Source organism: Podarcis melisellensis (genome assembly GCF_964234715.1).
Source record: "Podarcis melisellensis genome assembly, chromosome: 1".
In the NCBI taxonomy this organism is placed as follows: domain Eukaryota; kingdom Metazoa; phylum Chordata; class Lepidosauria; order Squamata; family Lacertidae; genus Podarcis; species Podarcis melisellensis.
In genome coordinates, this window is record NC_138528.1 from 132,010,443 (window position 1) to 132,034,048 (window position 23,606).

Here is a 23,606-nt window from a genome sequence, read left to right on the forward strand (position 1 = left end):
CGCCGACCTTTCGATCGGCAAGCCCTAGGCGCTGAGGCTTTAACCCACAGCGCCACCTGCGTCCCAGGACTGATGCCCTGAGTGTGTACTTAAAGCTGCAATCTTAAACACACTTACTAGAGGGAAAGTCCTATTGAATTGAATGAGGCTTATACATGAGCAAACTTGCTTTGGATTGCATTTGGATTGGATCAATGGGTTTTTAGTTAGCCTGTCTCCTGCTCCCAGCCTCCTAGCCTAAGACTTACACTTGGAAGGGCCAGGGAGGATCTTACTGAAGCTGGTGAGATTTCTTAAATCTATGAAGTTTAGACAGACTGTAACGTAATAAGTGAAGTGTCATACAGAGAAATCTGTTTAATTATGGCTACTATCCCAGATGGTGTATCTCTAAATTTGTGTTACTCAAGAAAGCTGAACTCTGCTATCTCATTTGGAAACTAGGAAAGCTACTGTGTGCAGTGTTGTTTAAAAAATTTACCACCCTCATGTAAAATTCAGCTGAGCTGTCTGGCTTAAGCTAATTTGGTCTCACTGAATCAAATATAAGTGGGCTACAGATTCATTTTTTTAAAGGATTTCTATTTCACACCATTATGTAATGTTTGCTGCGGCATACTTAAGAAGTCGGAGCATTCCTTTCTTGTTTTGTTTTTTTGTCTAGGTTTCTGTTTTCGGAATTTGAAAATGTCTTCTTACACATGTCCCCCAATAATGTCTTCAGATCATACTTGATTTGTGTATTGAATGTCTCTGAAAGGCTGGAAAGTGAATTTTCAGGTAATGTATATGTTGATAGTGGCATACAATTTACAGTGATACCTCGGGTTACATACTCTTCAGGTTACATATGCTTCAGGTTACACACTCCGCTAACCCAGAAATAGTACCTCGGGTTAAGAACTTTGCTTCAGGATGAGAACAGAAATTGTGCTCCGGCGGCACAGCAGCAGCAAGAGGCCCCATTAGCTAAAGTGGTGCTTCAGGTTAAGAACAGTTTCAGGTTAAGAACAGACCTCCAGAACTAATTAGGTACTTAACTTCCCTTTATGGATGGCTGAACACTTTTATGTATGAATGTGCCCTAGCTGGCTGTGTACACACCATACATTCAAAGCTGATTATCCTCTGTAAGGATTCTGGAGACTCTACCCCCATAGAACTAGAATTCCCAGTACCTTTAATAAGCTACAGTTCCCAGGATTCTTTGGGAGGAAGGAATGTGCTTTAAATGTATGGTGTGTAAGCAGCCTTGGACTGGCTGTTATCCATAAAATGAACTCAATGTATGTTCATTCATGTATGCATTTATGTATATGTGCAGAGAGGGAGGGAGGGAATGATGGGATTTCCATTTTTGTTTTTACCAAGAGGAGCTGCAAAAGCCGCAGTCTTGATTTTGGGGGTATCTGCTCAATTTCATCCTCCCCTACCTGCATTTCTACATGCAGGGAAATGGTGGTGGTGAAGATGATGATGATAGTTGCATCTTCATAGTCATCTTGGTAGCCTCTAGGGCAAAAAAAGTACTAAGAATGCTTGAAATAAATGGACAAACAAGTAATTGTTTGGGGTTTTTTTGTACAGGAAATGCTGCCCTTCCTCCAGGCATAGCCCAGCTGAAAAGGGTTATTCTCACTCCCCGTGATACCGACAAGAAAGATTTATCAGTTCCAGAGATCCTGATGCTAAGAGTAAGTAGGCTTATGATGTTGGCTGGTACAGTATGATTGTGTGTGCTTGTAAGAACTGTTATTAAGGCCTAGGTCCGCCCAACGCGCAAGTGTATTAAAAACCAGAAGACTACATTCCCTAGAGAAAAGCAGCTTTGGGAGGGGAAACCTGGCACAGAAATGGAGCAGGAAGGCATCTCACCATTTCCTCAACTGCTGCTTCTCTTTTACAAATCTCTCTTTCCCCCATTGCAAACATACCTATAAATGCAAATGGAGAAACTTTTCCAGCCCCCTTTGAGGACCCCCGTCCGAGGCAAAAGGGGACGGAGCAGCAAATGTAAATTTTACCTTTGTTTCTACACCCCCACAGAGCCCTCGTTATCCTCCTTCCAGACACGCAGAAGGCATTATTATCTGGGTTCAAGGACATATTCTGGCAAGGCAGCACAACAAAAACGAAGACCCCTCAAGGAGGGTGCAAAGCAGGGCTTATGAGCCATGTTGTCTGTGGAGTGGAGGTGTAGTTGGTGAAGGGGCGCAGCATGACGACAGTTCTGGAGGATCAGTAGAGAGGCTGGAGGGGTACATTTGACTCCCTCCCCAGGTCTGAGGTCCCCTATTCTTAAAGCCAAACTTGGGAAGGTGGGAAGTGGTTTTGGCAGTGGCGGTTTAGAGCAACAAAGCGGCAGGTGGATAAGGGTTCATCACCTCTCCCTTGGCTTCTCTGCTCCAGATTCCCATTCCAAAACTAGGGAAAAGCACCTATTGGGCCTCTGTCACATCCACTCACAAATGCTTATAACTTGCACTGCCATTGTCACCTCACCAGTGAAACATTGTTTCTTCACCAAGTTGGCCGGATTTTCCTCATTGGTTTTTGTTTTTAAACCACTCATTTCTGAATAATTTTTCTCTCTTGGTTGTATTTGAAGCTAACTCACCTCCAAAACTTGACATCCCTCCTTTGTGACCCCGAGAGCATCTGGTCGTTGCAGCAAACCTGCCAACTCCCTGGTGTTGGCTTTGCAGAGTTGTGTGATCAAAGTGAGTTCCACAAGAAGCTTCTTCGTGGTATAGAACTAAGTGATTGGATTGTCACCAATTTTGTGAACCATAGCAGGGTGTCTAGAGAATTTCGAGACATAATCATAGGGGATCCCGAGAAACTCCAGCAGCAAATAAACAGGTAAGACCTTCTTCAAGGTAATTTGTAGCAGAATATTAGCAGTGTAGGGATGCGGGTGGCGCTGTGGGTAAAACCTCAGCGCCTAGGACTTGCCAATCGCATGGTCAGTGGTTCGAATCCCCATGGTGGGGTGAGCTCCCGTCGTTCGGTCCCAGCTCCTGCCCACCTAGCAGTTCGAAGTGCACGTAGATAAATAGGTACCGCTTTATAGCGGGAAGGTAAACAGCGTTTCCGTGTGCTGCTCTGGTGGCGGTTTGCCAGAGCAGCTTCGTCACGCTGGCCACGTGACCCGGAAGTGTCTGCGGACAGCGCTGGCTCCCAGCCTCTAGAGTGAGATGAGCGCACATCCCTAGAGTCTGTCAAGACTGGCCCGTATGGGCAGGGGTACCTTTACCTTTATTAGCAGTGTATATTGCAGTGTATTATCTGTAGCAGTGTATATTAATTTGAAGTAACAAAGTATTTGGTGTGTTTTTTAAGGTTACAAGAAAATGTGCCACAACTTAAATATATCCGTGATATCCCACAGTACATGGCATCTTTGGATTCTATAATGAACATCACTCAGAATACAATACACTCCAGGAAGCAAGGTAAGTTTTACATTCACTTGTTTGTTTCTTAGAATGAATTGCTTATTAAATTTAGTTGTCAGTATGGATCAAACCATTTTCATTGTGAAATTGTGGACAAGGCTTAGAATTTATACATATTTGTATAAAACTTGATTATATTCAACAAAGGCACAGTGACGAGTTACAAAAGCTGTAATTGGTGATAATATGGCCTTCCTATCTTTGCTATGCTGATTTATTGTCTTTAGTGGGATAAGAACCTTGGTCTCTGTTCAGTCCTGAACAAACAGAATCAAACTTACTCATAAATTTCCTCCTGGAGCCTGGCTTCTGGGATGATGGTGACATTCAGATCAGCAACAGAGCATCCTGGAGAATTAAATGCTCCCCCACTAGTTTCTGAAAGGTGCAGATTTTATATCGAATTTGTGTCCATTTAGTCTCTGTTTGTCCTTTGTAGACAACAGAAGGGCATTCATGGCAAGTGATGGATATATTATCATGTTGGAGGATGGATAGGTGAATGAGCCCCTGATGACACAGCTAATTTTATTCATTTCTGTAATAGTGTTGCCTGAGTGGCTATCCAATACTATTATGGACTAATAACATCAGCCATACCTTTAGGGTCTCATTTACTTGCTCGTTCTAATAATATAAGCCACACCATCCAGGGACGAAATGAAGTAAGGAAGGAAAATATAGCATTAGAGATTAACTTATTGGTATCAGCTAGGACTGAAATAGCGTTTAAATAGAAAAGTGGTGTTTCATCTAGTGAGGATTGGTAAAGAAGCAAATGGAATACATTGCTGATGGTAAAATAAACTCATTTGATATGATTCAGAGAAGGAAGTGAAATTAGAAACACATTTATGGGCAATTGGGGTTTATTGTTAGGCTTTTGAAATAGAAGATTTGGACAAAATGTAGCCGGTGAGATTACTGTATTGATTTTTATCAGGGGCTATGCTTTATTAAGACAGTGTTATTTTATGTTTATTATTTCAATATGTATGGGAAATGTTTAAATACATAAAAAAGAAAAGAGGAGCTATTTGAATACTGAATGGCCTTGAAATGATACGGCCTCAGATCTCTCTGGGCACAGGAATACAAAATAGTAGAAAATGGGAATGATACCTTTGCATTTAAATGTACCACATGGTGACACTCTTGAGGCGTTTTCCCCACATCTCCCTGAAGCTACTTTCAGTGCTCTGCATAAGCAATGTTTCCTGAAGACTGAAATATTTCATTTCGTTTTGTTTTCTGATGTTTTAAAGACATGCTAATAGACCTTTTCAGAAACGTTGACCTCCTCAAAAATGATCTCAGAAATGTGGTAGGAATGTCGACAGAAAGTATCAATGCTTTGATGGAAATTCCTCTTCCAGAAAACAGAACACAGGCAAGTTTATTATGAATGATGCTGTCTGTTTAGCTGGCTTTCCACATGCGGGGGATAAGTGGTAACACTTGCGTGCAGCTCGTGTGTACTTGTGCATTATGGGATGTGGTGACATGAGCCACATCAGCCAGTAGCTCATGTTTCTTACCGATCTGCCCATTCGTAATGTATGTTCCTTCATAATTCTTTGTCAACAGTTTAGCTTATAGTGCATCTTGTTACAGATTCTGGGTGGACTTAATAGTGTGACAGCCTCTCCAGCGGGAGAAAATATGATGCTGAGACATATATAAAAAGTTCTTCAGATGCTAGCTGCTACTAATTTAAAGGTGGTTGCTGAGGGAAAGGCTTGATAAGAGCATGACAGAACATGTGTGTTATTCACAACTGCCAGTAGAAAGCAAGGTGGCCCCCTCCTGTTTCTCCATTTAATAAAAGCCTATCCTATCCTTTAGGAGTTTGGGCAACAAAAACCGCTCGTGGCGTATATGCAACTGCTCTCTTTAGCCCCTGTTAATCAGGTTGGGCAGCTTTTTGAGTTGTTAAAGATGTGTAAACCTGTTTGACATTGGGTCAAAATAAATATGTACGTACACCCCAGGAAACAAAACCTCTCCCAAAACACTTTCAAGTCAAAAACTAATATTTGTCTCCAGCCCTGAGCACTGCTGGACAGAGAGTTGTGATAGATTCAGTCACATCGGCTAGAGTCATAGAATCCTACAACTGTAGAGACGGAAAGGACCCCGGGGCCATCTAGTCCACCCCCCTGCAATGCAGGAATCAATGCAGGAGTCCTTCAGCAACACTTTCGTGGGCTTAAGATGCAAAACAAGTCATGAATATTAATAGTCCAAAGATCCTGAATTTTCTAACTTGTGTTCTTGCATTCAAGAGGTTAAGGAAACTCCCAATTTGTTGTGTGAAGAATTGTATGTTTCTCAATCCTCTTCTCTGCTAGATGGCGCTGGTGAGGGCCGAGAAAGAGAGATGCTTAATTCATCCTCGTTAGAGAGAGCTCACTATTTACAAACTTGCTTTTCCTCTGTGCCAATACAGCTGATTTTCTGGATACTCGAGCTGGAGTCCTGTGATACTAATGCAGCTGGTGCTGAGCTGGGAGTCGTAGCAAAGCAATTCTGCAACCTGCCACTCACAGAAAGGGTCCACAAGTCTTACGTTTTAGGGGTCACACTACTGCATTACCTGGATGTCTACAGTTTCATGTACAAGGTTTGTGTTGCGTTTGAATCTTAAAAATATCTCCCACAATTTTCCAAGCTCGTTTGGATCAGTACAAATCTTCTGCTTCTATTGTGGCTTTGAACATAATAGGAAGAAAGTTCAGGAAATCAATCAACCTGGTTTGTGTGCCCATGTGCAGCAATGGTGTCATGTCTGAGCAATGGATACTCATAAAATGACGTAGGCTTTAAATGGCCATAGCCTTTGTTGGCATAAGGTAAAGGTAAAGGGACCCCTGACAATTAAGTCCAGTCACGAACGTCTCTGGGGTTGCGGCGCTCATCTCACTTTACAGGCCGAGGGAGCCAGCGTTTGTCCGCTTCCGCAGACAGTTTTCCTGGGTCATGGTGTGCTGCTGACAGCTGACTCCAAGCTTAATTCCCTCTCATTAATGATTGTTTCAGGAATAACGTGAGCCTGGGCTCTCCCACCATTATAAAAATAATCATGGTTGTAGCTGTGATGAGGTTCAGGACAAGCTTTTCCTGAGCCTAGTTCACCTACCAGTGAAAATATCTAGCAGTGCAAAGGGTAAAAAGGTAAAGGTAAAGGTACCCCTGCCCGTACGGGCCAGTCTTGCCAGACTCTGGGGTTGTGCGCCCATCTCACTCAAGAGGCCAGGGGCCAGCGCTGTCCGGAGACACTTCCAGGTCACGTGGCCAGCGTGATATCGCTGCTCTGGCGAGCCAGAGCCGCACACGGAAACGCCGTTTACCTTCCCGCTGGTAAGCGGTCCCTATTTATCTACTTGCACCCGGAGGTGCTTTCGAACTGCTAGGTTGGCAGGCGCTGGGACCGAGCAGCGGGAGCGCACCCCGCCGCAGGGATTCGAACCGCTGACCTTTCGATCGGCAAGCCCTAGGCGCTGAGGCTTTAACCCACAGCGCCACCTGCGTCCCTAGTGCAAAGGGTAAAGGAAGACAATTACAACCAAGCCATTGTCCCATCTTCCTTCTGCATTCAGTTCTTTACAGGGTCCCACCTGTGCACAATAACCTCAAACAATACCCTAAAGGAACCCATCTTCTAATTTTGCATTGCTCAAATCTTTCATATTGCTATTATGAATACTAATCTGTTGCTGTGCTGGCATGTTGTATATTGTCACAGTCCATCCCAATCTCTGGGCAGTGTGAGGTTCCAGGCGCTTAGCCAGGGTTTGGGTTCCCTTTTGAAAAAGAGGCACAGTGGAGATTGTGGTGTCTTTAGAATATATAGTTTCTTTACAGATATATACAACCTGAGCCTGTGATAGAGGGCTTCACAGTCTTAGCACCCCAAAAGGGGCTTATTCCTCGCATAGCTGCAGCCTTGGATTCAAGCAGAAATCAGCCATGGCTTTCTCCCTGCCTGTTCAGTTGCAGCTTTGTCCTCTAGGTCACATCATAGCAAATTAGCCCTCAAAACTCCACCCTCAAAGAAAGGGTGGAGGAGCTCCACCCATTTGCTATCTAGCATAGAATCCTCTTTCCTTTTGTTCTCTTAATGGCCCATCTCCCAGGCTGGCCTGACTATTCCAGCAATTGAATCCAGGTATTAGAAGGGTCTCCATACTTCCTCCCACCTTGCAAACTGGTCTAGCACTCATAACAATATATTTTAAAATGTAGCCCATTGAAGAATATTTTTTTAACAGATGATTTTGTAGAATTTAATAAAGCAATGATTAACCCGCGTCCAACTCCAAATTGCATTGAAGCACTCAAGAGTTATTACCTACTTGAAAACGTAATTGCTAAACTATGTTTAGCAATTGTATAATATTCCCTCTTCCCCTCTTCCTTGGCCCAATAAACCACTCTTTCCTTTGCTCCCTGCTTCCCTAGTCAGACCTGCGAAATCTCAGGCCTATCAAAAATTCCGTATCCATTTTGTTCCACATGTATATTGATTGCACTCCAAAAGGGACATTTTTATATGCCAATAAGAGCTCCGAACCAGAAGCCAAAGCCAGTTTTTCTCTATCACTGCAATAATGTGATGAGAGGTTACCAGGTTGCCCAAGGCTCACATCCTGGGACCTAATGGCAGGTGAGGAGAGAGATCTTAGCTTTGCCTGGTGGGGACAGAGGATGGCACCTGATGTCTCGGAGCCTTGCTGTGCTTGTAGCCACAAGATACACATAGGGTGCAGGGCTGCGCCAATGCAAGCACCCACAGTTTCTTTTTCAAGTTATACCAGTGGTTTATTTTGAAGTAGCAAAGAGACAGCATTTAGGATGACGGGGAGAAGATCAGGTTTCTGGCAAGAGGCTTCTGTTATTTTGACTCTCCCCCTATTGTGTATGCTATTATATTCTGCAGAAAAGTGCAAATGGTCGTCTTGCAAGACGTAAATGGCCTTGAAATTATTAATAGGAACAATAAGTCGCAGTTGGGGTAGGTTAAAAACCACAGCAGCCTACAGCAAATATGGCTTTGAAAAATGTATTTCACTGTCCAAAGCTCGTAGCATGCAGCAACTTTCCCCTTCTCTCTTGTTTTACAAAAACACATTTAAACAATACATCTTCAAAATTGCACTGCCTCACTTAAACCTAAAAGAAAATTCTGATTTTTAAAAAACTTCTTTTCAACTGGGATAATGAAAAAGGCCACTCCTTGTCTTTTGTCTTAAGTTGCCTAAAGGCCATTCTAGGCAAAATCTAAACGATAAAACAGCCATGTTCAGTCATTTGCCTGAACTTGCAGAAAGTGGAAGCAGGGGCAGGCTCCCACGCCCCACTTCCCATGTCCCCAGATGTGTAGGCTGCTCTTCAGATCTTTCTGTTAAGCGCTGAAGAGGGTTTTGAAGATTATTTGATGGAACCTGTTTGATTGTCTTATCAGGGTTTCTTATTGCAGGAAATTTTCTATGCATGTTCAGTTTAACATACTTAACCAGCTCTCTAGATGCTTTTACTGTAATCCCACAAAGATCTGAAGAGCAGGCTTGCCTTATTGCCCCCCTCCACCATCCCATAATTAACGAAAAGAAATAAAGTGATTTTCAAATGCAGCAGAACAAATTGCATGCTGTATCTGGACTTTGGTGTCTTCTTCCTCATCTTCTCCTTGCCAGTGTTGATAATCTATTCGGTGGTCCAGGCATGGTGAAAAGGTACCAAGCAGGGCTGGTGTGGGTTTCCTCAGCAACGTAGCACTGTAGGAACTGTGTTTTACTTGCAGGTATATGTTATTCAATCAATATGCTTTATCCATAAAGAATGAAAAGATGTTTGGGGCAGGATCTTGGCAAATCATGCCTGCTTTGAAAACTTTCCTTCGTACTGAATTTTACAAGTTCAACACTGAGCCAGTATTGATTATTTTACAGACCTAGGAAATGCTAACATATTTGGGGTGGAGGCACACACAGGAAAAAATAAGTCAGAAATTAAACAGTTATAACAAAAGAAAAAAACGCTATGTAAAAATCACATGGAAAATTTATTTGTTCTCTGGCGCCACCAGGTGTTGCATGTTTATAATGCATTCAAAGCAAATTTTTTCACTAATGAATACAATCGCAATTCAGCCAAATTTAAGCAGTTTTAAGTCCTATTTATTTCAGCAGGAGAGGTTTAAAAGCATGTGCTCAATGCTCCTATGGGGATCATTAGGATCTAAGAGTTCTCTGTTTTGATTTTGTACCTCACATGCTTAGTTTTGGTTATGATGTTCCTTTTTCTTTGCTATTCTAGGTGCTTTTCCCAAGGGAACTCCAAACTTCTTTGGATAAAGTGCTGGCTCTTCTCAAGGATTTGGATCACATCAAGGAACAGGTTGCATCAGACGTCCGTCCACTCTTAGATGCAATTCATTCACTTAAAAAACTACGTCAGTCAAGAAATGTACCACTGTCCAAGGTTGGTTTTCTTTTTCAATAGGCACAAAAAACAAAAATTCCTTCTAAATAATAAATACTGTTGTGAAAACTAGTTACTGGTAGAGTTTCCAGGAATGTTAGCAAACATAACTAAAGATCAAAAAAACATATATTATGTGTATAAATAGCAAATGATATGTTTTCCAGAAAGGGAAACCATGTTAGTTTGCTGCAGCCAAAACAATAGCCTTGTGGCACCTTAAAGACAAACGGATTTATAACAGCGTAAGGTTTGATTTCTGCTACAGCATACTTCTTTAGATGCATAACAGTGTTTTACCCTGAATCCGCTTTATGCATCGGGTGCAGTTACTGTAGTCCACAAAAGCGTATGCCATAATAAATTTACTGGTCTTTAAGGTGCCACAAAACTCTTTCTGTTGTTTTATGGTCTATTTTGGGGGAAGAATTCCAGGTAGGACAGTAGGAGCCATAATGAAGGGGGACAGTTGTATATCAGGTCTTTCTGGACTGTATTTAGCACTAAAGTATGTGCAAGATTTTACTGTTGTTGTTATTTTATTCATTATATTGATTTGTTTAGGTAGTTATTTAAAATAGATTTACCCCCTCCCTGGCAATAATATTTTTTTTGGCTTTAACATGAATTAAATAAAAATACATAACCATTTATGTATTTAAAAACATAACCATTCTGCTACCAGAATGTGGCAGCTAGACTGGTGACTGGGAGCGGCCACCAAGACCATATAACACTGGTCTTGAAAGACCTACATTGGCTCCCAGTACGTTTCCGAGCACAATCGAAGTGCTGGTGCTGACCTTTCAAGCCCTAAATGGTCTCAGCCCAGTATACCTGAAGGAGCGTCTTCACTCCCATCATTCAGCCCAGACACTGAGGTCCAGCTCCAAGGGCCTTCTGGCAGTTCCCTCACTGCAAGAAGTGAGGTTACAGGGAACCAGGCAGAGGGCCTTCTCAGTGGTGGTGGAACGCCCTCCCACCAGATGTCAAGGAAATAGACAACTACCTGACTTTTAGAAGACATCTGAAGGCAGTACTTGTTGTGCCTTCCATCTTGTTGTGACTGGGGGGGGGGAGCTTTTCTGTTGTGACCCCATCTCCCCTGTGAGATAGAGCAGGTGCCAACTGTTCTTTGCTTTCAGGGCTGGTCAAAACTTAGCTATTTTGCCAGGCTTTCACTGGTTATTTCCACCAACTTAACATGGTTTCCACTGATTTGCACTGTATTTTAATGAATTCTAAATGATGTTTTATTGTGAGCCACCTTGAGATTTTTCTTAATGAAAAGTAGAAATTTCTTTTCCTATAAAATTCTGAAATTTTTCTTTTTCCTGCCCATCCCCAAAGGAAGGCCATTTTTAAAAATTTTGACTGCCATTTTACTCTCACAATGTCCCGGAATGATGTCATGTCCAGGGCACTGTGGTAGATACAGAATGGTGGACAGCTGCCATCACAGCAGCTGCTTGCTTCCTGCAACAAATTACAACTACTGTAGGAAAAAAGAAAGAGATGCAGTCTCAAGAAATGTGGTGGACAATTTCTCCTGTCCACTCACTCTTTGTTCCCTGGTGGGGTAGTGGGACATGGGTACCACTTTGTGGTTCATCTCAGGTGCCAAAAAGTCTTGGGCCGGCTCTGCATAACACCCAGACACAACACTAACCATCCTAGTCCCATTTTGGCTGCCAATGTTATATGTTGCCACATAAATGTTATGCCATATATAAATTTGAATGTTACCATTATCTCATTTGCCAAAATTTATTCTGTCCATCAACATGCCTTCTGTTTGCTTCCACAGGCATTGTCTCAGGCAGGCAATTTAACAATGAACAGAGGGACATTTAAAATCATTTCGAAAGCTCTCTGCAATGAGGAAATCACTCCTTTGTTCTTTGAGTCTCTGCTTCCAGATTTTGAAGAGCAGAATGTTCACCATTCTTCTGTACAAGATGAGCAAATACAACATATTATGAATAAATATGGCATCCCACAGAACACCAGTGAGTTGTTAATACTATTGGTATCTGAAGCCTCTTGTAAAACCTACTGGGTACAACCCAACAAAATTATTGGGTGGGAGCAAGTTGTAACAAGTCTTAATTGGGAATTAAGATTTCAACTCATTACTTTCAGGAGAACATAAGCACAATTAGGAATGTGCAAAACTGCATTTGTTTATTTCTTCAGAATTGTCCAATATGTTTTTTTAAAGTCCACTAATAGCCTGCTTATCAAAATCCCATGAACCTCTGCAAGATCATGGTCATGTTTATGTGCATATTTATGCCATTTACATATCTTGATATGAGGAAACAGGCAAATAAAGATGTCCTAAATATTTTAGACTTTTTCCCTTCCGCTCTTTCAACCATTGATCAACCTTATTCCCTTATAAATTAGTTAGAGGTCAATGAAATCTAAACACACACACAATCATAATCCAATAAGATACTCTATTGTGAACACTATTGAAGTTGCATAGGAACTGGTCCAAGAATAGCTTTCTTTTGTCCTCGCACCTGTCTCACCAGGTAGAATAGAAATCTGGGACCTTAAAGATCAGCTTTCATTCTAGCTTCATGGCTTATTAGTAAGGGTAATTAAAAGTCATATTTCTAGAGTTAGAAAAGCACTTATATGAGCAGGATTCTGTGCTTTTATATCAGCTGAGTAGAAGGATGATCACAAGAGGGGATGGCAGAGTGGCCAAGGGTGTATTTTGCATAAGGACCAGATTCAATCCAGTTATAAAGGATTTCAGGTGGCAGGAAAGACCTAATCTTGAGACCTGGTGGCAGTCAGACCATTGGTCCAATGGCAATACGAGTCAGAATGGACTCAGTATGGCAGCACCATATGTTCATAAGGGCGCTCCGGTCTCAATGAGATCAAATTCTGCAATACATGTTTGTATGTAGTTATGGTGACCTATTTCAAAAATGGAAAAACTGACTTTGCTGCTGGAATTGCTGAGCTTTCAGCAGACACTTTACAAAGAAATGCAAGGTTTGCATTTTCTTGGTGCAAGAAAAGTTTCTATCTGAAAAGTGAAGCAAGGCAGACAGCAGTTGAAGTGGCTTTAATACATTGCCAAATCTAAAGTCCCCAATGAGTTTGGCTTTAGTATTCAGAAAGGTCACTGCTTTTATTTTGAGGAGTTGTTTTTCCATCTGTACTGACACTCGCTCCTCTGAGCTCCAAAAGCTCCATTTAACCTTAAACAGAAGAGGTTTTTGCTAGAACAATAAGAACCTTGTTAGCTGAGTTCAGCTATGGGAGATCTTTGGGGAGGATTAGCTTTGTCAAAAGGCATCACATCAGGATGTGAAGACAGGGCTTTCAAGGGATTCTTCAAGCATCTGCTCTCATCTGGCAAGCATCAATATCTGCATCCAGACTCTGCATCTGTGTTATATGTGCTAATTCTCACACCGACACTGTCTTTTTCTAGCATCGTTCTGCACATCAATCTTTTTGGACTTGGTGAAAACACCTACAGGGGCTTTAATTTGGACTTTCTTAAAGCCCATGCTGTTTGGGAGGATTCTGTATACACCAGACACCCCTGAAACAAGAGCAATCATGGAGAAGGTAACACCACGCTCAATAAAATCAATAGTTCTTGGTGATTAGAAAACACTTGGTACTTGCAGTAGATACCAATTAGGAGGTTGCTTCTCCAGTGACTTGGGAACATATGGAATTCCTAATGTTAATTTGCCTTCAGAATATGTGACTTAGTTGGGAAGAAGTTTTGTAAAAATAGCAAGAAATTACTATTAACCAGTGTGAGACTGCCCTCATAATCAGGGAGCAAACCAAGGCATCAAAGCACTGTAATTCACTTGATGGACTAGATATGCATTTTTCTTTGCCCATATATTTTCTGTTCTCTCACCTAAATTCTCTTAGTCTAATGCAACACTGAAACTGATGGCTGAATTAACACAAAAATCCCAGGAGTGGCTGGACAATTCACCATTGCTGATGAACTCACTGAATATGTTAAAGGAAACTATTCCAATAGCAAAGGTATGAAACGTTTACTCCCTATCTCCTTGACTGATCAAGTGTTGATTTTGTCTTGTTATGGTTTTTGTGGATTAATAATTATGCTTAACATCTCATAGCATAGGATTCCAGCAAAGTTGACCTTACCTCGGAGCTCCCTGATTCATAAAATAAGGTCCCCTCTGCTGCTGCTTACTCTAAAATGTGTGTGGAAGATGAGAAGTGTTTCCTTCTCTCATAGAGAGGGGAGCATTGTCTACATGCCCAGGCCTGAAAAACTTTCACGTGCCAGACTTCTGTCCGTGATGAATGATGCGTCAGCCTTGCAACCATTTTCACATGTATCATGAATGGGGAAAGGGCCTTGCAGCAAGTGAATGAGTGGGTGTGTGAAAGGTTTTAATCAGAAGTAAGAAACCAGAGACATCATAATGATTTCACAATGGAGTCTCCATCTCCTGTCATCCGGCTATCTAAAGTTCTCTCCCCCAAACTCAGGCTTTATGGGCCAACCACTGCTAATTTCTCAACAAAATGCCAAAGGTATTTTGGCTCAACTATAGTTGCATACTTCCTATTAACTGTCTCCTCTCACATGTACCTTCTTGCAATTTGGGGGTAGGGAGAGCTTGCTCTCTCTCTGCTTGGGGGCGGGAGTTGGTGGCGCTTTCTCTGCAGTGGTGCTGAGGCTGCGGTACTTTGGACCATCTGGCCCATTACATGGGGTTTTCTAATGAGGAAGGTAGGCATAGCTTTGGGGCCTTTTGCAAGGGAAGGTTAACTGATCAAATGAATGAGAGAGCTAGTTCCCTGTCTAATTTTTAAGTGCAAATTCACCTGTCTGTATCTTTATGGTATTTTAATTAAGCTGCTTAGTTTTTTTTTTAAAAAAAAGTTATATCATTGTTACAATGTGTGATTGTTTTGAGGTCTTGTATGCCCCCTTGGAGCAACTTTGTTTTATGGGAAAGTATACGGTCTGAAAAGTTTAAAATACTTTTTTTCATGATTAAATTAATATCTTTGAGCCTTTCCCTAAATTGTAGAGATACCTGTGTGCTGACAGGCTGGTACCTGCTCTATTATCTAAGAAAACCTGTTTGAGTCAGGAGGATCAAAATGGCTCTGTAGCATAATGAGTTGAAATATTTGAATTCAAGCTACAAAATTCAGACCTTCTTCATAAATCAGTGCTAAAACTCCCCTCTGGCGCTGAGTCCTATGGCAACAATCATTTTCTTTTTACTATGAAGTTGCAGCTGTCTTCTGTCAAATGATGTCTTTATTAACTCATGGTAGCATGTGAAATTCAAGACAATGTATCTGACAGAGCTAGCTATAACACAGGAACTTATTAACTCGTGTAAGCAGTCAAATTCAGTATAACACAGTCAGTATAGCAAGGCTTGAGGGAAACCTTAGGGGTATTTTATTTTTTGTAACATGGAAATAAAATCTGGATGCTAGAAAAATTCATGCATCTCATGATGTCTTAATGGTGGATTGTTTTTCTCTCAAGTAAGCCCATTTGAAAGCTTCATATGAAACATGCATATCAAGGCTATAGATAGGGATAAACAAAATTAGTAGCGCTCATAAAGTGCTATAAAGTGAGCTGGTTTTGTTCTGCTGCCCTTCCGCTTATGCCTGATACAGTACTATCTGCTCCACTGTGTGCTATGGTTTTGTTTTCAATCTGTCATGATCTATGCTGCTGTGCTATGCTATATTTACAAATCCATTGTCTCTCCTGCATGTTCCCTTTCAAAGTTTGATAAACAACAAATATCCTTGTGCCACCTTAAAGACAATGTTAGTGAACTGGCTAATGGACCATTACAAAACCATCTATGAATGCAAACCTAACCATGCCTACTTAGAAGTTAGTCATACTGAATTTAGTGGGGCTTACTTTCCGGTAAGTGAGGTTAAGATTGTAGCCTCTTTCACTGCCTTGATTTCACAACTCAGTATAAACTTGCCATCCTATATTGCTTCCCTCACTCAGATAACAGGGGTAGGCAGTTGAGTTACAAGTCAAGAAAATTTCAAGGGGAAAAAAGTAAAGGAACTTTAATTTAAATTTCCTTTTTTCCAAATTACTTTTATTAATTTTCCAAATTATTACAAATCAAACCAAATTAATTTAATTCAATTTCTTAAAATCAGGTATTCCACTCCTGTTCCAAACTTATGATCATGATCATCATTTCCTCACATTGCCACATCATTTCTTATTTTGAGTCCAGTTGACATCCTTCACTTGCCGTTAAACCATTCTTCCAGCTGGCTGCTTTTTTCACCTTCCAACCAGCACCTCCGTTACGTCTTGTAAATAAGTAATCCATTTCACGTGTGTAGTCCTTCATATACATTGTTGTTCCAGACCTGGTGTGCTGGGAGAATTAATTACTATCTTCCATTGTTCAGTTCTTTGCAGAGTTTATTTGGATGGTACAAGGTCAAATTTCATTTTTCCTGTTGTTTACCAACTAGCGTATGAGCTGCAGCCATAAATAACTCACGGAATGCATATCCAAACTCTGCCATTAAAATTCTGCTCTGGAGTTCTTCCTTGGCACACAGTTTCTCAAATTCAGTCTCTTTGCCAGATCTGTTTAGCAGCATTTCATTCTCTCCCTACTGCATTCCTCCAACAGCAGTTCAGGAATAATTTTAAATAAAGCCCATTCAGCCTCAGTCGAGGGGGGAGGGCTTAGTAAACCCTTGTTAAATTCCTTGTTGACAATAAATCAAAAGCCTCCCCCTCTTTTCTGAAGTAACAAACAGAATAAGCACCAAGCACCTTGTCCTCCCCCTTCCTTTCCTGGCTGTTATAAGGATTCTCTCAAAGAGCCAAGCAGAATCCTTTCGGCAGCTGACTGATTGCAGCCCATTAGCATATGTTGGTCCAGGAGCGCCTCTTGATTAATGCCAATTAACTGAATTGTGGAGGAACCAACTACAAATCATGCCGGAGACGGAGGCTCCTCCATGGCAAGGAGACACTCCCAGGTCACACCCGCTCCGCCTTTCAAGTTGGCACACATGGGCTTGAGCGGCGCAGCAGGGAGCTCCCCAGACCCCACTGGGGAACATTGCCAGGTTTTTTGCCTCAAAAATCCTGACTATCCCCTGCCTGAACCTCCCCTTTGCCTGTGGAGGGCAGCGAGGAGCTACTGCTATTGAGTTCGTGATGTAGCCAGAAACCTAATTGAAGTTTACTTTTAAGGGCATTTTTATAGTGGTCAAAAATCCAGATGGTTCTCCCCACTTTGACAAAGAGGCTAGGACTTTAACAGAGGAAGAAATATAAAACCACAGGTAATAAGAGAGATCACTTATTTACATTTAAAAAAAAAAATTTGCATTCCAATGACTTCTAAAATTCACAATATGAAGCAGATGAAGGCTGAATCCCTAACTCTATTTACCTGAGAGTAAGCCTCACTGAATTAAATGGGATTTACTTCTCAGGTTTGCAGTCTTAGTGCATATGGGCTGCCTTAGGCAACACTTCAGAAATAAAAAAAGAAAAGCAACACCTGTGTACATCGGTGACTTTCTTATACCTTGGCAGTGCCTCTATCAGCCCCACTTTCCTGTTAATTCTCTTTCAAAGTAAATAAAGCAGGTAATGGCCCATGAATTAGCCATCTCCCCACAGGGTTCTAAACATTTATTGAGCTTCATGATAAGAGCATTGTGGAACATCAGGTGAAGTGACATGTAAAAAAATTTCATTAATTATGTCAAACCTGCGTACTGAAAAAAATAAAATAGATGCCAGTGTGAATGTGGGTTGCATTCACTTCAAGGAATTCCTTCCCTGAATATTGGGAACAAGAACTTTCCATATCTGTATCTGCCCATAGCAAAACTCTCCGACATCCCTAGCTATTAATAAAACTGCTCTCTTGCAGAAGGATAATTTTTGCCATTACTCTGAGGCCAAATTTGCTTAGTACTCAGACCAAGATTAGATTTACAGTTTTAAAAAAATATTTAAAAAAAGAGGATTGAGCTGTAGTGTTACATATTTCTTCCACTGTGACTCTTTTCTCCCATATGGATTACCTCACCCTCCTCTATATTGTTTTGAATGAAACTAGGAAGACTGAAAAGCCCACCTGGAGAACTTTGATTAACAAAAACAGGCCATCATTCAGACAATGTGAGGCACATAAGTTCAGAAGTATTCCTCCCTTCCTTTAAACTGAGTTAGCAACAGTTACATGACATACAGAAACTGGATGCATAGTTTTGGGATGGGCAGATTAATAGGAGCGAAGGGAAGGGCATGTCAGAAATGTAGATATAGGGAGTTTGGGGTTTGACAGTCATCTTTGGATATTGGGGAACAGTTTGCTAAAACCCACTACATGCTCAGCCTTGGTATATAATTACCATGGCAAAATTGTGCTAATCCTGGTGTGTTCCATGGCTTGGTTCCAGTCCAGCCCTTTTTCTTCTACAAATGGAAAGCCTGAGGTTCAGTTCCTGGGCCTGGCCTACATGACACAAGAAGCCAGCCACTGAAAGAGGAAAAGCTTGTGTCTTCTCTGGGAACTGACCATACCTTCTTCACATACCTCCTTTTGACAACTGTGGTTCTAATTTTGAAAAGTGGTTGAATATACTTTGTTTAACCAAGCTCTCATTCCATTATTTCGTAGAATGCACTGCATAATCCCTTTGTCCAAGTGTTCATCAAACTCATGGTGAAACTAGATGCTGATGACCTTCTAAACCAAATTGATGAGCTGGGTAAGTTGTTGCACACAGCCATGCATGCTAACAGTACTAGAGATGTTCCTGATTATACACCTTTACTTGTATCACATAAGTGGGTGGTTGCCGCTGGTTTCTGTAGGAAAACATAAGTGTGTATTACTTGCAGTACCCTGTGGAGACACCTATTTTTTGGGCCGCATACTAGTTGACACAGTACCCACTGAAAGGGACTACATTTTGTGGGGTGGACAGAACACCCCACACTTCCCTGTTGCTCAGGGGTAACAGAGCCCTGTAACCCACTTTAATCATGCAAATCTAAAGTTCTGGTATGCACTTGAATCCCTTCACTTCCACACAATATTAACTGTCTGGAGACACCCAAAATGGGAAGAACCCTAATGTGTGGTTTTATTTGTGAAGGGATTTGCTTTTTGTATGGAAGAGTATTTGGTTATTCAGCCCTCATCTATAGTCTAAAGTGGTCTAGGCCAGATACAAGTTTACCTCTTTCAGAGAGAACTAGGCAATCATTAGATCTTTTTCAGCTTTATGAATCTGTGAACAGAAACTACTAAGAGTAACTTCTGCTAATTTTTAGGTTTTCTTGTGTCTTCCACAGGAGAATAGATTATGGCAGAGGTGGTTTTAGATTGATGCAACTGGTGTGGTCATCCTGGGTGCCATCCTGCAGGGCTTGCCAAAACAATGCTGTATAATACGTTGTGAGAGGCTGGGGGGGGGGAGGTTGTCTCGCACAGGGCGCTGCTGAAATTTGAGAGCTCAAAGTCCACCACTGATTATGGTTCTCTTGCTTCATTTCCCCACCCCCAGATGATATACGTTGGGAACTACAGAATAATGCTGACATCATAAATCAGCTTAGCGTCTTAGCAGGACTTTCAGTAAATATCTCCTCATGTGTGTTGTTTGATCGTATCCGTCCATTCAAGACTGTAGAGGATCTGGAAATGGTGGCAAAAGATTTCTTTTTGAAGAATGAACTTCTTGCAAGTGAGTATTGTCGTCTGAATTTGGATTTCTTTACTGAAATGAAATAGTTTTCAACCAAAATTCAAGATGAGGTGTTAAAATGTGGATCTTTGGGCTGAGATGATTCATTCTGGTCTGTTACATCGGTGTTTTGAAATACATTACTTGACAAATCAAAGCTGATCCCCAGTTGCATGTGTTCCAGCATCATTCAGGAATAACTTTTAAAACAAACAAGCAGCCTAGGAAGAAAGTGCATAATGCACTGAGTTTATCTGTAAGCAAGGTCTGTTGCGAGAATCGGCAGGGATTGCAGTGGCCAGGTGTGAATCGGATGTATAGCTCACTTCAATTTTTAGTTTATTTCTCTTCCCACCTTTTCCCTCCAATGGGCACATGGGCAGCAGTGCCATATCAATTCTCAATTCAGCTGTCCCCAAATCTGATGATATACCTGTGTTTTTATTGTATACTAACTTAACATCCTTAAGGTACTCTGCTTTGCAAATTGAGAATCATAGCAGTAGACATTATATTAATGCCTGTTCATTTTATTAAAGCATGCTTGAGATCACAAGCAAAATAAAGGGTGTACACAGCTGGAACCGTGAGAAGGCCAGGCAATTGTACTCAGCCTGTTTTGGGCAGATGTAGAGACTTCTTTTGAGCATCAAACCCAGGGGAAGCCTCTTCTGCCAAGTCACCCACCTTTCCCTAGACTAGAGCAATTTTTAAAGTTTGCAGTAACTGCTTTTTATTTCTTAGCTATTTATTCTTTGATAATTTTGTAATGTTACAAGTTAAACAAAGCAAAACAGTTGAAGTTGAACACACAAAACAAAGGAAGTTTGCATTGTCGATTAAGAACTACAGAATCAATATAGCATCTGATACATTAGTGGCATTTACCAGATAAAAAGTGATAGAATATCAGTATTACATACTGATAAGATCATGCCAGAACAATTTATGTTGTGTTGAATAATGTTGTGTTGAGTATTGAGGGATCATTATTACCATAAGTAATGAAATGAAACTATCGAGCTACAAGAATTACTTATGACTACACAAATCTGTTGCATCAATTCTTTCATTAAATGTAATCTCCAAATTCCATTATCAATTTTCTATATGACAAAACATTTTCTCTCTCTTCAGTTGGAGTTCTTTCTTTTGTCTTGTAGCACATATAGAAACAAGGTGATAAGGAACTGAGAAACATATTTAACAGGATTGGTTAAACAACAGACACAACTTCTGATCCCTGTCTATAGCAGTGGCGTAGCGTGGGGGGTGCAGGGGGGGCCGGCCGCACCGGGCACAACATCTGGGGGTTAGGGTTAGGGGGCGCAAATCCACGGGTTAGGGGGCGCAAATTATTTGCCTTGCCCCGGGTGCTGACAACCCACGCTATGCCACTGGTCTATAGGCCTCTGAGTTTGAATCCCAGAGTTCAAGGCTAGTGTCAAGGGTCAACTTGCTGATGGCCCCCACCTCAGTAAGGAACCTACTGACACGAACCCCCCTTAGCCCTGCTGCAGTGAAATGCATTTCTCTCTCTTTCTCTTTAAAAGGTATCATTTTCAAGCCATTCTCAGACAGAAAGAGGGAGGAGACAGAAATTCCTGGCAACCTTTCCTTTCCACCGCTAGTCAACTACACCATCCGAATGAGCAGCAAGATTTCCCAAACAACCAGAAGAATACGAGAGAAAATCTGGACGGTGGGTCCACATAACTCAGCCTCGCAAAGTCAGATCTACAGCCGAGCATTTATCTACATCCAGGATAGCATTGACAGAGCAATCATTGAACTGCAGACCGGGAAAACCGCAGAAGAAATCGCAGTACAAGTTCAGGCTACCCCCTACCCCTGCTACAACAAAGACATGTAAGTCTGCTGACTAAACCTTGATAAGCAGAGTGTTTAATAAATGGTAAAGCATTTACAGCAGTATGCTCTCTATGGGGCTGCCCTTGGGCCTAGTCTGGAAGCTCCACCTGGTGCAGAATGGGGGTCCTGGGTGGGGGCACAAAGCTACCAACATGTGACACCACTGTTAAAACATCTGCACAGGCTCCCCACCTACTACTGGGCCACCTTCAAGGACCTTGCACCAATTTACAAAGCCCTCAACAACTTAGGTCCAGGGTACCCGAGGGACTTCCTGAACTGTTATCTCCTAGCTCAGCCACTGAGATCATCTGCAGGGACACCATTGGCAACATTAAATTGAGTCTTTGGTGTCGTCAGCCCAGTGGAATGTTAGGCAACAGAGATTTGGGAGGTGCTTTCTGTTTTAACCTTCAAAAACCTGCTGAAAACTGTTCTGTGCCACCAAGTTGATGCAGACAATAAGGAAACCATCCTTCCTCAATAGCAGATCATCTCTGAGTATACATTTTTATGAGGGTTTTTTTTAATGATATATAGATATGGTATTATGATATAAATAAACATTATAGTGGGACAGAAATATGGTCACTCCCAACCTCAGCAGTTGTATCAGGCTTCTTTGCTAAAACACTTCCTGGTCAGATAAAACCACCATAATGTGACAGCTGGCAAAGGGATCAAGCAAGACCTCCAAAGCAAACAGCGATCCTGATTTGGATGGCTCATTCAAATCACAGTTTGATAGATTGGATATAATGTCTGTCTGTGCTTTGATTCAACTCATGGAGAGTGTTACATCTGAATGTCCCCAAGCTTCATTTATGCCTTCATAGGCTGCCTTAACAATATGTGAAACCCTGAAAAACTATGTTCCTTTTCTTTTATGCCAACCTCTACCCACCTCCCTCCCTACCCACACCCACCCACCCACCCATTGTTGTGGAATCCTGCAACATCTGGTTGCCTGTATCTTAACTTTAAGAATTAAGTAATTTTTACTTCTCAGATAGGAATCTCCCCTTCTTAAATTATTTAATGATAGCCATGGTAAGGTTTGATTTCTCACTATCACTGTTTTAGGCATTGCTAATGGTAAATTGTCTTTGATCCAAGTGTTTTGTGTAAGTAAACTCAGAATACAAGTGGATCCATACCAAATTCATACCATGTATGCTCTATCAATAAATGATTGCAAAAATAATCATTTTCAGTGGGACTTAGTTCCACGTAAATATGATTCAGTTTACAAATTAAACCTATGCATGTTTATTCAGAAGTAAATCTAAGTTTGCAGTCCTGTATACACAGGAAATTGCCAGGCAATAAGCTATGTTGAATACAGTAGGATATAAGTCTGAGTGAACATGACTAGGACAGGACTTGTCTGGCATAGATGTTATTGCTGCTTTCATATTCATCTCCTGAGAAGATCACAGCGTCATTTCTGCAAAACATGGCAAAACATAGTATGCTTTGTTTTGAGGCGGAAAATTGAAACTACTTCCAGTCTCTAACTTCATAGAGTTTTGCAAAGGTATAAGAGCCCTTACACCTTTATCCCTACATAGGTTTATACAGAGGAATATTAAGTATCAGTCAAGGAAGGGTGAGGCACAAAACATGGCTCAGTGTAGGGACTCTGAGAGCCACAAATCAGTAGCTGTAGGTTTTTGTAATAGCAAAAATTATTTCATTGAATGTAGTTACCACTTCCTAGAATGAGCCAAACGTTTTTTAACTATAGTCCAAGTTTCAGAGAAAAAAACAAAGGCTTTTATGTTGAAAGTCATGTTAGTTATCCCTCCCTAATCCAACATACTTTGCCTTTGCAGCTAAATAATTTCTTTTCTTTTTACAGGTTCCTAACCAGTGTGACTTACTCCCTTCCATTCATGTTGATGGCTGCTTGGATACTTTACATTGCAGCCTTTGTGAAGAAACTCGTTGAAGAAAAAGACCTGAGGCTTTACGAGGTAGTCTGAAGTTTTGAGTATTCACCACACCCTGCGGCTATATCTGTCG

General features: G+C 41.4%; 1 protein-coding gene across 1 annotated transcript in view; it reads left to right on the plus strand.

Moving 5' to 3' along the window:
- ABCA12 (ATP binding cassette subfamily A member 12) overlaps positions 1-23,606 on the plus strand; it is a 123,740-nt gene that overhangs the window by 42,701 nt on the left and 57,433 nt on the right. The window contains exons 11-24 of the mRNA XM_081899622.1: positions 665-780; positions 1,588-1,694; positions 2,609-2,862; positions 3,343-3,455; positions 4,724-4,848; positions 5,908-6,081; positions 9,777-9,941; positions 11,749-11,950; positions 13,402-13,541; positions 13,863-13,982; positions 18,638-18,728; positions 19,530-19,709; positions 21,263-21,578; positions 23,443-23,557. Coding sequence (XP_081755748.1) covers positions 665-780; positions 1,588-1,694; positions 2,609-2,862; positions 3,343-3,455; positions 4,724-4,848; positions 5,908-6,081; positions 9,777-9,941; positions 11,749-11,950; positions 13,402-13,541; positions 13,863-13,982; positions 18,638-18,728; positions 19,530-19,709; positions 21,263-21,578; positions 23,443-23,557 — 2,218 coding nt within the window. The remainder of the gene's footprint in view (positions 1-664; positions 781-1,587; positions 1,695-2,608; positions 2,863-3,342; positions 3,456-4,723; positions 4,849-5,907; positions 6,082-9,776; positions 9,942-11,748; positions 11,951-13,401; positions 13,542-13,862; positions 13,983-18,637; positions 18,729-19,529; positions 19,710-21,262; positions 21,579-23,442; positions 23,558-23,606) is intronic.